The following is a 16,158-nucleotide window of genomic DNA, read 5'->3' as shown; positions in this document are numbered from 1 at the left end:
GTTTCTTCCATCGTGTTTGGATCTTGCTGCTTCATTCACTCAAGAAACATCCGTGAGCGCATACCAAGACCCCAGCGATGCGTTTTGCTTGTTGGTTGATGGGTTCAGAGGCCATGGGATCTGCACCCAGGAGGTCCCGGGGTGGTGGGGAGCCAGGTCGGACAGAGCCCAGATATTCCTGGTGCAGGATACTTGCTTAGAGAGACAGAATTTTGCACACCAGTTCCACTGCCTGGCCCGTCCGCGTCCTGCCCTCCTGCCTGGCTAACTCCTTTATATTCTTAGTAAACAGAACTTTCTGCCCCTCTGCCGCAGCTCTGATTACCGAAAACTGGGAGTGACGAGGTCCGGGTGTGGGGTCAGTAGATCCTTCCCGTGCCAAACCTCAAGAACCGGTGGAGTATTCAGAAGGCGCCCAACACGAGTTTGTTGCGGGGATGAATGGATAACAGCGGCCGGTCTGCGCCTGCGCGCGACGGGGGCGTGGCCCGGGGCGGGCGGGGACCAGGCGGGAGCAGGCCGCGGCGCGCGCAGGCGTTACTGGTCGCGCCGGGTCACGTGAGTGCGCAGGCGCAGTGCTGCGCAGCCGGCTCCCTCACACAAAGCCCAGACGCGGAGAAAATGGCGGCAGGGGTCGAAGCGGCGGCCGAGGTGGCGGCGACAGAGCCCAAAATGGAGGAGGAGAGCGGCGCGCCCGGCGTGCCGAGCGGCAACGGGGCTCCGGGCCCGAAGGGGTGAGTATCCCACGGCTCCGCGTCCCGGGCCGGCCGCCTTCGCGGCGGCGCCGTTAGGTCTGTTGGAGGCCTCCCCCCGGCGCGGCCTCAGCCCGGGCCTTTCCCGCGGGGCCTGCCCGGGGTGGGGGCGGCCGGGGCCGCCGAGGGGCCCGGGGGCGCCGCAAGGCTCGCTCCCTCCGTCCTCCTCGGCCCTGGCCCAGCTCCGCGGGTCCCTCCAGGCCGGGTCCGAGCCCCACGCCGAGGCCTCGGGCCCGGCCTCTGCGCTCGGGGCTGATGGCACGGGCCCCGGAGCCGGAGAGGCCCGACGCCCCGGGCCGCTGGCCTGTCGGGTGACCTTGGGCGCGTGGTTTCACCCCCCGCCCCCCGTATCGCCCGGGGCCTCAGTTTCCCGCCCCGTAAACTGGGGGGAAGGGAAGGGAAGCGAGGGCGCGCGCGGGGCCTCGCGCGTGCTCGGCCCGGTAAACGGCGGCGGAGGCGGGTGGGAGCCGGGCAGGACCGCGAGGCCGGCCGGAGCGCCCCCGCGTCCCCTCCCCTCCCCCGCCCCGCCCGGCCCGGCCGGAACCGCTCCACGCCGGGGCCGCGCGCGAGGCCCCCGCCGGCTCCCCAGGTGCGCGGGAGGTGTCTGTGCAGGGATCGGACCTGCGCTCCCCCAAACAAAGAGGAGGAGAAAAAAAGCAGAGAAACAGCATTTTCCGTGTTCCCGGGGGAGATTTTCCATCCTCAGGCGGGCTCGCCCACTTCCAGGCTCCGTCACCATTTCGAGCCTTGCTTGGGCCTCCGTCTCTGCTCCTTGGCTGTTCAAGTGTCCTCAAAGCTTTAGAGCATCGTCTTGTGTCCGCACTCGTTCTGATGACAGTCACCTGGAAGGAAGATGCGGAGGGACGTTTGGGCTCCCACCGGCACCCGTGGGGGGAGGAGAGGGGGAGGCTGGGCACACGTGATTTCCCACTAATTTTTTTTTTTTAATTGTGGTAACGTATGTGGAACATAACATTTACAGTTTTAAAACCATTTTTAAGGGTACGGTTCAGCGGCATTAAGTGCGTTCAGTGTTGTGCGACCATCACCCCTGTCCATGTCCAGAACTTTTTCATCATCTCAGACTGCAGCCATTAAACAGTAACTTCCGATTTCCCCCTGTCACCAGCTCCTGGATACTTCTGTTATTCGTTATGTCTCTTATGAATATGCTTTCCCACAAATTTCTAATGTGCATCCCTAGAGTTTGTGGGGATTAGAAGTGAATGTAGTTAAAGCGCTTTATGTTACCGAGCTTTCGCTAGGTGACTAGCTGTGTTGTTGTCAAACCTTCTCTCCTTAGGTGGGGAGGAACAAAATACCATGATTCCTGGTCCTCGGAAATCAAAAGAATGGCATCCCAGAAGTATTCCCAGCACTTGACTCTCGAAAACTCTGGAAAAGGATGCCTTCGTTTAGACTTTTTTCATCATCTGTCTAGGGGAGCCTAGGAGGATTTCTGAGGGCCGTTTTTGGATGCCTTTAAGTTACATTTATTTCCTGTATTTTTTCTTTCAAAGCAGTTATCACAGGATGGAGTGCTGCTAAAACGTGCTAGGTGAGAAGTTGAATTAGCTATAGTTTGTAGCATCTGGGGTATGTTTTTCAAATTTCCCATTTTCCACTGTCCATTTTCAAATAGTCATTTTGTGACGGGTTTATTTGACAAATGTGACACGTGGACCGTTAGAAAGAACCTGAAGGTTTTAGAGATAAAATAGCTCTTGTTGGAAAGAACCTTAGAGTCTAGGGCTGCTTAACAGAAGTTCTTTCAGGAAGCTAGCAACACTTAGATGTATTTCATAGGGTCGGTGGAAACTTTGTGTATTTTTTTTTTTTTTGCATTAGGAAGCTCTTGAGAATCAAGCCCATGCCCAGAGGAGAGGCCAGCTGATAATTTTGTAGTGAGGTAATTATGCTGTGATAGAAGTAAAGGAGTTACCTGGTAGGGAGCAGCTCCCCTCCCCACAACTGAACCCCCTGGGGGCAGGGTGGGGAAGAGGGGGTTTCTTCAGGAGGAGGGGGATGAAAGAGGATGATTGTGGAGAGGGGAGAAGAGAGCTGCCCACGACTAGGGACTTTGGTATATGCTTTGCATATTTATAGAGAACTGATGCTGCTGTAGCACTTAACGCTGGAACAGTGAGGGCCAACGCTGAAACAGTGGGGGCCGGGGGCCGGCTGGTGGGCAGTGGATTCCAGGCTGAGGAATTTAGATTTTTATCTTGAAAGCCTCTGAGGGATGGAAAGTGAGTGAAACTTGGTTCTTCTGACCTTTGTCTCCACCAGGAGTGGAGTGTGCTGTAAGCTGAAAAGGCAGTGAGCCTGCAGGCTTGATGGAGGACCCCAGAGAGGAAGCTTGTTTTGCAGTGACTTTTCTCCGGGGTGTGAGAGGAGGATTTGTTTTATTTTGATGAGAAATCTGTTCCATTTAAAGTCAGTCAAGATTCAGAGTTAGAGTATATTTAGTCAGGGAGAAAAAGCATTCATTCTGGGGAATATATAGTTTCAGGTTTGATTTTTTTTTTTTTTTAAAGGTTGAACCATATACTTAAAATCAGTGATGTAACCTACTTCCAAACTAATCTTGTGGCTGAATCAGAAAACAGAGATGGATTAGTTAGTTTAAAAATAAAAATTTATATTTAGTGTAGGTTGCCGGGGAGGTAATGTTAGTGTTAACTCTGTTTTATAACTGAGAAATTTTTTTTTTAAACAATTGAGAAAAGTCAGGTTAAGGAAATTGACCCAGAGTCTGGGGGAGGCTGTGTTGACTCCACTGCCACCCTGGTAACCTCTCACTAAACAGTCACTTGAAGTGTTTTATTTAAATCAGAATCTCTGTGCTTTGCAATGATTTGAGTGTTTGCTGTACTTTATGGAGTGGTTGTGTACTTGATAAGAGGAATTTTTGAAGCACATTAGGTTGTGAGGCCGGGATTAGAATATGGGGCTCTGGATTATGTGAGTGCGTGCTGCCAGCTCTTTGCTTTCCCTTTGCCGGTTGGTTTTATTCATGGCTAGGCAAAGAAACACTAGTCTGCGAAGTTGAGGTTGCTTGTTTCTTTTCAGGATTCTCAGATGGACTCTCCCGTTACCATGTTTACAGGCATCAAGTTGAAAGCTGAGATGCTCCTTCTGTAGTCTGTAGTGAGTACAGTGCCTGGGTTTCCTCAGCCACTGCCTTCGTGGGCTTGTTTTAAAACCTAATCAGCATATGCAATGGTAGAAGGCTAGGAATGAATCAGTCTTTATTGGTACAAAAATATGTCATTGCCTCAGTTACTGTGTGCCAGGTCTCTCCTTTAAACCTGTGTGGATCGTAACCTCCTTTTACAGGTGAGGGAACTGAGGCCTAGCAAAGAGATGGTGACGTTGAGGTTCAGGCCCAGCTGTGAGACCCTAGTCACCTGTAGTACTGCTTGCTTAGATGCTGCGCTTAGTGTTTATCAAGCTGCTGCTTGTTGGACTATTTATTGATTCTCGCAGCATCTCTGTGAGCTACCATGGATGTAGGTTATGCTGGTTTTGCTGATAAAGAACCAGAGGTAAAGAGCCTGAGTCACGGGGGTAGTTAAGTGGTGGACCTGGAACTAGAATAGTGCTGTGAGTAGTGCTCTCCACGTCTTAAATGCATTTGAGGAGCTCAGGATTGACAGGATTTCTGTGAAGAATCATTTTACATAAGGGATGGTTCTCGGGGATTTGGGGAGTGGGGGAGACTTTTCCCTGAAGAGATGTGATCAGGATTTCAGGGTATTGAGGTTGCCATTTTAAGCTACACTCTTGATTGAGAAACTCGGAAAGTAATGAGAGTGTTATACGGGGGAATGCCATGGAGGCGTAAGAGAGGGTAGGGGTTCAGTGTTTACACAGGGAATTAGGGGTCCTTTGTGGGGTGGGCACGCAATCTTTTTTAGTTGTGATCTTTATGTACAGTATAATTCTAGTATGGTGGAGCAGTGACATGATAAATTATCAATTTTCAAAGAACACTGTCAGTGAGACATAATTCCAAAGCCATATTAAACATAAGTAATCTTAATGACTTGGAAGGTACTTAAGATAGTTTAGGCTTGTCTTTATTGATGTATTATGAAATAGATTGATAGAAGGTCAGAAAAACTTTTTATGATGTCAGGCTTATTTAGAACATGAAGTGGATGATTGGGTGCCAGAATCAGATGGCGTGTTCATTGGCAATTAAGAATGGAGAGCCAGTTAGCAATGAGAATATTGGTAAGACATTTAGCTGGCCTAGGTATATGCTTATTGTGGCTTCAGTTTCTTTGAAAGATTACGAATTTGTTACTTTATATTGGAGTTACAAGTCAAGTTATTGGGGTGGGGTTTGAAATTGAAATTTAACAATCATGAGTAGGAACTTTTTAAAAAAAATGTTGTATGGTTGGCACAATAAACTGCACATATTGGAAATGTACAATTTGATAAGTGTCAATGTATGAAGGCCTCACTGAATCAGGATAATAAGTACATCCATAACCCCCAGAAGGTTTTTCTTGCCCCTTGGTAATCTTTTGAGTCCTCCTTTCCCCTACCTCCAGGCAAGCACTCATCTGCTTTCCATCAGTATGCAGCAGTGATTCTCAGCGGGTGACTTTTTTCCCCTCCAGGGACATTTGGAAGTATCTTGGAGACATTTTTGATCTTCACCTTCAAGACTGAGGGGTGCAGTTGCTACTGGCATCTCTTGTGTAGAGGTCAGGGATGCTGGTAAACATCCTCCAGTGCACCGGGCAGCCCCCCACAACCGAGGATTACCTGGCCCAAAGTGTCAGTAGTGCTGAGGTTGAGAAACCTGCTATAGATTAGTTTGCCAGATTGGATTTTCTCAAATACAGAGTTTTATATGACGGAATCATACTATATGTACTCTTTTTTTTTGGTCTGGGTTCTTTGAGTTTAATTATTTGGAGATTCATCCATGTTGTGTGTAGTTCATTACTTTTTGTTGAGTAGTATTTCAATGTAGGGATATACTACAGTTTGTTTATTCATTTACCTGTGAGTCGACATTTAGATTTCCAGTTTGGGGCTATTACAAACAACGTTGCTGTGAACATTTCAAGTACAAGTATTTGCGTTGCTGTATGCTTTGTTTTCTCTGTGGTAGGTGTCTAGGTGTGGATGATTGGGTCGTGTAAGAGGGTGTGTTTAACATTTTTAATGTCTGTAATCTAAATTTGGGGTATCTAGGATAAAGCAATGTATTTCATCAATGTTGCCAAATTATAATCCACCTATAAAAATGTGCTTCTGAAAGATTTTCAGAGTTAAATGTTAGATATGTTTTAGGGCTAGAGAAGAATATTCCTCTAATTTCATCCTAAAGATAAGTGGTAAAATTGGACATTTTTTAAACACACTTTTCAGGACACCAGCCTTAAACTGTCGCATCATCTGTACTTCAATACGTGTCTTGAGTGAGTTTTCTTTGAGGGTGGTTCTCTGTAATTCTGTCAAGAACAGAGTTGATGGTGATCATTAGATTTATGAAAAGGTCAATTTTTTAAGAAGCTGCAAGTGCCCAGAGATAGTTCTAACCCCTTTTACTTAGAGAAACCTTCTCAGAGGGAGGAAATGGTCTGCCAGAGGATTGGGGTGGAGTGGTGGGGTGCCCCCCCCCCGGCCCCGGCATAATCCATATGAGCTGCTTTCTTGGTGTGAGCACGTGGTGAGGATTAACCCCAAACCAGATACTGAGCCCCTGTGGTTAGATGGGGTCGTTTATTCTTAGCTGTCATAGGGCACCTAGCCATCGGCAGAATGAGGCCTAGACACTTTGTTACCTGCTCTGGCTGTACTTAGTTTTTTGTGCATTTTGTAACTAGTAGGTGGAAACAGCCTGGAACTTTTACTGTGGCATGGACCCTGTGTCAGAAGAATTTTTTTAATGTAAGTCATAGACTGTTGGGGTTTCACAAGAAACTAGTTATATTAAAATACATTTCTATCTACTGTAGTCCAGGAAATGTGGATTGATCTACATTTTATGAACTTTTGCTAACACTTTGCTCCTCATCTGCTAAGAGTAAGACTTGTTGGCAAATACGCTCTGTTTGGCAGACTTTCGTGTAGGACTTTCATAGGGAGTAGACAGGTGGCCTGGGTGACAGTTGAAGGTTTCCCTTTGAGATCTGCTTGTGGTGTGCAGGCCGCCCGAGGAGGGTCTGTTGTGAACCTGGGTAGACAGAGTAGAGAGTTCTAGGACCCAGGGGATTGGAGTGGCCATACCTCCACTCTGCCAGCCTGTGAGGAAGAAGCCTATTCACTGCATGTTGGTACAGTTCAGATCAGGGAGGAAGTGGCTTTCCTTAGTTTTGCCTGGGATGTCACCTCACCTTCCTTGGGTTACCGCTTGGCACCCTTGTGTTTGGCTATGAGGGACCAGTAAAAAAAACTTTAAGGACTACAAAAAGTTGCTATCTTCTTAATTTTTCCAAGTAAGCACATTAAAAGAAAGTCCTCCAGCTACATCTGGTGTTTGAACACTACCCCTTCCCCACACAAGGAAGACATATCCTAGAATAAAGATCAGCCTTTTAATTAAGTAAAGGTCGTTTTATAAATCATCAGTACTATAGTCTTAGCTTTTTGTTTTTTCCATTTTTGTCGTGGGTCACAAAGTCTTCTAGAAGTTGTGGAGTCGCTGGGTTCTCGCTGGTGGAAAGTATAGGGCTTGGGAGCAGAAAGTGCAGGACTTGGCCTGAGAAGCACTTCCCGTGCCTGCCGCTCCCCGTTCCTCGGTGTTCCTGGGCAGCTCTCACAGGTGTCGGCCTGTAGCCAGAGGGGCTGAAGCGGAGCAGGCAGGGCAGGGAGCAGCCTCACTCGCTGGCGCACCCCTGCCCTGGCCGCACATGCCGGCCTGCTGTCCTTGGGCCTGGGCTTCAGCCTGCCGGCCTGTTCTGTACTTTGGAAGGCTGCATTTCTGGTGGGATGTTTTTCGTGTCCCACTTGAAGCCGAGTTAGTATCTGTAGAGGTTAGAAGTGAGATCTTGGGGCTGGCCCCGTGGCTTAGCGGTTAAGTGTGTGCGCTCTGCTGCTGGCGACCCGGGTTCGGATCCCGGGCGCGCACCGACGCACTGCTTGTCCGGCCATGCTGAGGCCGCGTCCCACATACAGCAACTAGAAGGATGTGCTGCCATGACATACAACTATCTACTGGGGCTTTGGGGGAAAAATAAATAAATAAATAAAATTAAAAAAAAAAGAAGTGAGATCTTTTCTCACGGAGGCACCTAACACATGAAGGTAAAGAACATTACTGGAAAGCCAGTGCCGAAAAGCATCCACCCTTCTTTGCTGAGGGTGGAGTTGTTTGCGTGCTTTTACCTACCAGGGTTGCCCAGACTTGAGTTCTCCTAGCCTCAAAGTAGCAGGGTTGTGTAGAGAATATTTTCTTTCCCTTGAAAACAAATTTTTCTATTGTAGTAAAATATATGTAAAATTTGCCATTTTGACCATTTTAAGTGTACAATTTTTGTGTGTGTGTGTGTGTGAGGAAGATCAGCCCTGAGCTAACATCCGTGCTAATCCTCCTCTTTTTGCTGAGGAAGACCAGCTCTGAGCTAACATCTATTGCCAATACTCTTCCTCCCTCCCCCCCCCAAAACCCCTGTAGATAGTTGGATGTCATAGTTGCACATCCTTCTAGTTGCTGTATGTGGGACGCGGCCCCAGCATGGCCGGAGAAGCGGTGCGTCGGTGCGCGCCTGGGATCCGAACCCGGGCCGCCAATAACGGAGCGTGCGCACTTAACCACTAAGCCACGGGGCTGGCCCCTAAGTGTACAATTTAGTGGCATTAAGTACAGTGTTGTGCACTATGCCACTGTCCACTACCCATTTCCAGAATTTTTTTATCATTCCAAACAGAAAGTCTGTACCTATTAAACAATAACTCCTAGTTCCCACCTTCCTTCAGTCCCTGGTAACCTCTCTTCTTTTTTTCTTTCTCTATGTCTGGCTTATTTCACTTAGCATAATGTTTTTAAAGTTCGTTTGTGTTGCAGCACGTATCAGTGCTTCATTCCTTTTTATGACTGAATAATATTCCATTGTATGGACGCACCACAATTTGCTTATTCCGTTCATCTATTGGTGGACACTTGGTTTGTTTCCAGCTTTTGGCTGTTAGGAAAAATGCTGCTGTTGGTATACAAGTACCTGAGTCCTTGCTTTCAGTTCTTTGAGGTGTATACCTAGGAATGGAATTACTGGGTCTTACGGTAATTGCATGTTTTAACTTTTTGAGTAACTGCCAAACTGTTTTGTGTAGCAGCTGCACCATTTACATTCCCCCTTTAAAGAAACTTTTTTTGACCACAACAAAAGACACTTTTATTTGTGAAGCTAAAATTGGTTGGGCCTGTGTGTACCGCCTCGTGTCTGTACCATAAAATCTCGTAAATCTTCCCTTCTCTTTTCCTGTCTCTGTCTTGAAATTAGAGCATCTTGGGCAGGGAGGTGGCCTCTCCCTGCGTCTCTGTTAGAGCCCCGTCGGAGTGTGCAGAGGCCTGGGAGAGCACGCTTTCTTGGGAACAGTTTTCTCGATAGGTGGATTTTAAGGAATGCATGCTGTCTGCTCTATGGAGCACTTCAGTCTGAATGTCTCAAATCAAAATCAGTATTAGTCTTGTGTCATATGTAACTGTATGTGGAGCTGTAAACCTGGCAAATCAAATATTGTCTTTCATGTTGTGCTAACATATGGACTTGGTTTTTTTTCTCTTTTGAATTCAGTGAAGGAGAACGACCTCCTCAGAATGAGAAGAGGAAGGAGAAAAACATAAAAAGAGGCGGCAATCGCTTTGAGCCATATGCCAATCCAACTAAGAGATACAGAGCCTTCATTACAAACATACCTTTCGATGTGAAATGGCAGTCACTTAAAGACCTGGTTAAAGAAAAAGGTAATGGTACTGATGGCTGAGGAGGGTAAGAAGGTCGCTGTGTCATCCTTCCTGTGGCTAATTCCTTGGTTATTTTTGTCAGTGGAAGCTCTTTTGGTAGAGCGTGTGTTCTTTCCAGGCTTGACAGTTCAGCCCCCTGCCCAGCCTCCTTTTTTTCGTGGTCATGCACCTGTGTGTCCGACAGGGTGGTTTGTATGGTCCCTGGGCCTACAGATGATTTTACTGGCTTAATATTGTCAGTAGGGCTTCGATTAAGCTTGAGGGGAGCCTCTGTGTTGAGGAAATTTTTCGAATTCTTCATATTTGATGGGAGAGATTTTTTTCTTTTCTTTTTTATTCTTTTTTGGCTTTTCAATTCTGGTGGGAAGGTAGTTTGTTTAAATTTTGTGGATGTCTTCCTGGGATCAAAATTTGGTAGCTGGAACTTGTGCTGTTCAGATTTTCTAAATTATAGAATATTAGCCTGTATTGAAACTCTTAGGCTTTTTTTCCCTGCTAAGGGAAAGAAGAGAGTAGATTGGCAATTGGAGAGCTCAAAAGAAGGCATCTGCTGTGCCACGCCGTGCCTTCAGGGCATGTCAGTCACAGCCCAGGGGTCTACGTCTGGCCTAGGGCAGGGGAAGCAGCTGACGCTCTGCTGCCACCAGGAGGTCCCAGGAGGTTGGTTGCTGCCCTGGTCCTCTGCCTCACCCCCCCACTCCGTGCACACCACGTGTCCTCTCTCTCTCCACACTCTTGTTCTGCTGCTTTTGTCTTCCTTCCTTTCCTGATTCTTGGCCCTGCTGGTGGCACTCAGGGCTAAAGAGATTGCTCAGCCCTGCTTTAGACAGAACCATTGCTAGAGAACAATTCGTCTAATGCAGTGAGGTCTCCCCTCACTCCCACCCTCAAGGGAAACCTAGAATCAAATTACCCTTAAATGGAGTCTTTTTGAAGGACTGAAAGGTATTGGTTTTCTGGAGCATTCATAATGAAAAGAGATTTGAGGTTGATGTGTCAAATGATTAACATTTCAGTGACAGATGCCACTTGGATAGGCCATTTTGGTATGTGTACTGGTGCTCCCAGCATTGGGTTTTGAAATGATGAATGGCCCACTGCCATCATTGTCCCATTACTTAATCCGACCACGATATGCCAGAAGCACTAGGCACCGGGAACCTCTCTGTACAGTCATGTGGGCTGCTCCCATGTAGCATTTCTCCAGATAACACGGATGGAGAAACGTTTTGGTGTGAGGTTTGTTTTCCTGCCTTGATCAGCCACATCATTCCTGCCAGTGCTCTTAGGGCCAGAGGGAAGTCTCTTTTTGTCTGAAGGGCACGTCACATGGCATCCCAGATGCAGTGTTCTTGGTTTTTGGGACTGCTGCTTCCATACAAGCTTAGAATTTCTGTACAGTACGGTTGGGTCTCATTCGAATTAGTTTTTGGAATAACCCCCAAATTTGTGTTCTCGTGATTTGGTTGAACCGCTGAATTGATACTTCCATTGATAATAAGGTATAGTAGTTCCAAGAACCAGGAATGTGGTTTTGAAAACGCAATTGTTAGAATTGTGTAAGAGATTGCTGGCCAAATTATTTTTTCATTTTTAGGAGTGTGTGAACCAGTTTTGGGACATGCTGGATAAAGTCGGTGACATTTTTACTGCTTTACCATTCAGTACTTCAGTTCTGGAAGCCTGAAAGCTGGTGGCAGCAGCAGCCATGATGTTTCTGGATGTAGAAGCAGTTCACCTCCATTTCCTATTTTGCACTGTATTAAGTGTGGAGCCAGCCTGGTGGTTTATTCGGATACTTCCAAACTGGTTCTCATATTCCCCTGGCATACTGCTCCGAATGCCCTGGCTCAGCCCTTTCAGTGTATTTTTGGTGGTGTAATTTAGAATTACAGGTGTGCAGTAAATCAGTTATTTTTAACAAACCTTAAAATGTTCTTGTTTAGAGCTCCCCTGTATAGGTTAAATTCATTACTTTTCTGTTTAATTAAATTATTGCAGTATTAGATTGTGGGTAAAAGGATTTGTAAGAGAAAGGTAATCTTTTTTATGGTAATGCTTATATTCAGTATGTGAGGTCCAAAGAAATTTACTGTGGTTACATGCACATGACTCCTTAAGAAATGTTCTTATTTTCGTTATGAGATTTTAAAAATATATTTTTATCCATGTTTTGGTTTACCATAAATATATTTAAATGGTTATTTGAAATCTGAAATATTTACTTGAAATCTGTTGCAAATAAGTTTTAAGGTTTTTGACAACTTGTTATTGCACAGGAAAAAATTTGCAGATAGAGGCCTTTACACTAAAAACCTTAATCTCAAGATGATCTCTAGAGTGGACAAACAACAGAGATTTGGGCTGTCATAATCCAGCCACTCTTCATTAGCCTGCGTTTTAAGAGTCTGTCCCTGATGAAATCATAGTCCTATTGTTTCAGGAAACTAGGGGAATAAGAGCTAGAATTAGTTGTCCTCAGCTTAAAGATCTGAAAAATGTCCTGTCGATGCAGGGCTAAGTGCTGCCTCTCACAGCTACAGGAGGAGCTTTGGGGTGATGAGGTGGGAGCTTTTCTAAGGATAATGACGCCTGAGATTGCCTCACGTACCCCTCCTTGGACACCACGGGTACATTCTCCTTCTTTAAGTGAACAGTGTTGTAGGAGATGCTGTTAATAATGAGGATGTTATATGAGCTGGTCACTTCAGTGCGTTTTCCCTGGATGGGATCACAAAGCTTATTTGGTGCCCAGCTGTTGGGTGGCACATCATGAAATCAGCATTGCTGATTTTAAAGAGAAAATGCATTGAGAGCTTTGTTTTGTTCTGAGCCAGGCTGCTTTTTTGTTCTCTCCCTGCCCCATCATATCAGTCAGGGACACAGATTAAACCGTTGTCACAGTCTTTGGAATTGAACTCTTCCTCGAGCTTTCCCTTTCTGCTCTAGGTGTCCCAGTGGGACAGAGGAAAGGTTTCTATTGTCCTTCCTTATGACCGTGCTTATTTTTCAACGGAGATTATTGCATGGAACAAATGGCTGCTGTGAGCACCGAAGAGTTGCAGGATTGAAAAAAACAATTGAGTCAGTGTAATCAGGAATTTGAATTGGAGATGCCAAACCAGGTTTGAAAGTGATTTAACAGTCTCACAACTGCTTAATTTTCATCAGCTAACATATATTGGGATACACATCTTAATGTGTTTGACCATAAGGACTGGGCGACAAATTAGGATTTCTGTGAGCAACAAGTGGCCTTGGGAATTTTAAACTCAAATAGTGTTGTGCAGCGGAACGGGGAGTCCTGTGTGGCTGAAGAAAGCTCGATGTGGGGCTGCCTGTTCTGGCCTAACCAGGGAGCCGGCAGTGTTGGCCGCCCCGGCAGTGGGTAAACACGAGCCCAGGCTGCGGAAGAAGGACAGTCAGTGATGTAGTTTACGCTCCGTCAATCCCGAAGTTTAGCAGCAGTCAGTTCAGCGTGTGTAACCAGAGATTTCTTTAAGCGCTTAATCCCTCTGTTTTTATTTAATGTATCACTTTAAGTGAATTCTGAATTCCAGCTGACAGAAAACTGAGGCCCAGAGGGCATGTGTAGTCCAGTAGAACTCTCCATTGGCTCTTGGAGATAATCTTCATTGCAGATCTGTGGGGCAGAACTTTATTTTCAATTTAAGTAAAAATCCCTAGCCAGTCTATTTGGCTCCTTTGTATTTTCCTTTGTTGGAAATTCAGCCTGCATTTTGGAAAGGCCTGTTAGGCTTAAGTGTTCATACTTGTGGGTGCTTGGGTTGAATCCCAACAATGCAGCCCACCTAGCTTATTCAGTGGTTTTGTTCTAGTTAGAGAGGCAGTCCTCTTCTGCTGTCGTCATGGAATTAGGAGCAAGAATGGGCTCAGTCATTTCCTAACTTGTCCATAAACCAAGTAGTCATTGTGTAGAATAATTATTTTCCCATGTTTCAAGGTGTCAATATCTTAAAGAAACAAGCTTTCTAAGTTAAAGTGTGCATTTATTCTATGCACCCCTCCATTAAGGTGGCTACTTGAGAGGTGACCATTCCGAGGGGAAAAGGATAACATGACCTGCTTTTGAGCCTCCCCCACCCTTTTGTAAAATGTTACAGGCCTTTTCACATAGGAATTCTCTTCAGTGAAGCTTTGGCCTCTGTACTCCTATTTTTTTTGTCCATTTCAGACTTGGGCAGTACATGAGAACACCGAAACATATACTTTCTGTGATAAAAATATGTGCAGGAGTGTTACATCAAAGTAGCTCCAAGGAACGGCCTGAATTGAATTCTTTTTGGGTTGCTCATCTACTTATCCTCATGATGTATCTGATTCTCGAGGCAGTATTTTTAATAATTCACCTAAATGTTGGTTAAGGATGATTTCTTGGAGCATTTTAAAATAAAGGTAGATGATAACATTTGGCATTAGATTTTTCAAAGTCTTATTAGTTTTTTCATTTAGGTATTTTGATGTTTAAAGCTGCAATAGGAGTCCTCTTAGCACCCTCCTCTTGGGATTCTATCCATGTGCAGGGAGGGAGAGGAGCAGCAGTATTTTTCATTAATACCTGTGAATTCCATGTCTGTGAGACTGTTGCTACTGCCAATTTGTTGACCACCCTCTCAGTCTTGACAGTGATTTGCTCTGGCTCATTTACTCTTTTAAACTTCATTTCATTGAATGTGACCAGACTGTGCAAAGTTGGCAAATGTTGCCTTCTAAGTTGTGCTGATTGTATTGGACAGTTGAAAGAGCAGTGGTCTGTGAAAGGCTTCCTTGCTGTCTTCCTCTAGGGAGGTACCAGTTAGCACCTCTTGCAGATCCTGTGACTCATGTGCTTACATCTCTGAAGCAATGTAGTCTCTCAGGGTAGAGATCAGAATTCTATGACTTGATGAGGAGCCTGGTTATTACTGAGGGTCCTCGGGAACAGCGCTGCTCATGCTAGAGTCACAGTGACTGCCTGACGTATGGCTAAACTGATAGGATGGAAGGGTTTGTTAATGTAAGTTTTTGTTTACTAAACAACTACAGCATTTGGGGAAAAAAAGAGAGGGAACATTTTCAGCAAAGTTTTGGTGCAGAGGATTGAAGTTGGATGTGTGCCATCACTAGAATGTCAAGGGGAAAAAGTCTAATTTCTAAAGCTGGCTTTTTGTTAAAATGGTTATGACCATGGAAACAAGTTTGGTTTGGACTTGCTTGGTTTCTAGGTTGCAATGACAGCTTTTTATAAAGTGCCTTTATGGACACAGACTAGCAACTTTTCAAATGCAAGAGTATTTGAATTCTGACAACATAGTTACAGCTGTCTTCTGTGATTCTTTTATTTTTAAGGTTATTAGGTGGTAGTCACAGCTCTTAGGAAGTAAATGTGGGGTCTCTCTTCACTGTCTTGACACTACTTGGCATTTTCATCAAAGTGGAGACAAGGGCTGTTGGTCCTCAAATGGCTGCTGCTGTTGAAATAAATGGCTTTTAACGTGGCCTCAGGAATGGCCACACCTGTTTTTGGAATTCCTTTACTTTTGTAAGTGTAAAATAAAGCCAGTTTGTATGATTATCCTGTGGCTGTGACCATTTTTCCGTTTGTCCCACAGGAGTACATACTCCAAAAGTTAAGCTATACCAGTCCCTCCTGTTTCCTTTCTTCATTTCTTTGCACTGATTCTCTCTCCTTCCTGTTTTGTGCAAAGTACTGGTTTGGTTCTGTAACATCTCAGGAAAGGACAGGGGAGGTGAGGCTGTGAACTTAAACTTTGAACACTTGGCCTTCTTGCTTCAAGTGCCGTGCAGATATATTACTAAGAAATATGCCTTTCAAATTGTTAATTTTATTTAAAAAATAATTTAATCTTATTTTACATTTAAATCTCTCCTTGCTATATTAATTTAAAAGTCTGTATAATAATTTTACTGTCCTTTGAACAAAGGAGTTAGAATAGGCAGGACTTGTTGAGGCCATTAAGAGGGTTATTTTTACCCTTGAACTGCTAAGCCAAACCTGAAAACTGAATTGGAGAAGGCTTTACCATCAGAAAATAATCCTTGGAAAAAGAAAAAGAGAGAGATTCCTGGAACAAAAAGCTCTTTCTTGACTTTGGAAAGCCTGCTTAGAGATTGTTTTCTCCAGATTAACACTTGAAATTTGTTTTCTGTGTGCCATGTTCAAGTGCAGCAGCCATTGTGGTGGTTCCTCTTGATGGGCTCTTAGATCAGTCACGGTGGTCGCGCATTGGCAATCCAAACCTGGAGGAAACTCTGCGGAATCTTGGGAAATGCTTTGTTTTTTGTCCCGTTTGTCTAGATTAGAATCATGTGAGTCTGTTTAACTGTGAAGACGCAGACTGAACTCTAAATTTGCATTTGTCTGTGGCCTTTAATGGGGAAGTTGAGAAAGCAGTAAGAATAAAGCCTGGCTTCATTCACTGAAGAGAATCCAGGTGCTGCTCTGGTTTTGTG

At 45.3% G+C, this 16,158-nt stretch overlaps 1 protein-coding gene across 2 annotated transcripts in view; it reads left to right on the top strand.

The window, feature by feature from the left end:
* Positions 1–599: 599 nt before the first annotated feature.
* Positions 600–16,158, top strand: part of HNRNPM (heterogeneous nuclear ribonucleoprotein M) — a 40,161-nt gene continuing 24,602 nt past the window's right edge. Inside the window, exons 1-2 of one of the 2 annotated variants that reach the window (XM_058538035.1) lie at positions 600–734; positions 9,515–9,684. In XM_058538035.1, the coding sequence (XP_058394018.1) occupies positions 622–734; positions 9,515–9,684 (283 nt within the window). In that variant the 5' untranslated portion in view covers positions 600–621. The remainder of the gene's footprint in view (positions 735–9,514; positions 9,685–16,158) is intronic. The other variant, XM_058538034.1, reaches the window with a different exon arrangement.

The sequence above is a fragment of the Diceros bicornis genome, unplaced genomic scaffold (assembly GCF_020826845.1).
Source record: "Diceros bicornis minor isolate mBicDic1 unplaced genomic scaffold, mDicBic1.mat.cur scaffold_73_ctg1, whole genome shotgun sequence".
Taxonomy (NCBI): Eukaryota; Metazoa; Chordata; class Mammalia; order Perissodactyla; family Rhinocerotidae; genus Diceros; species Diceros bicornis.
The sequence above is the reverse complement of the archived record's forward strand: the minus strand, read 5'-3'. Positions and strand labels throughout refer to the sequence as shown.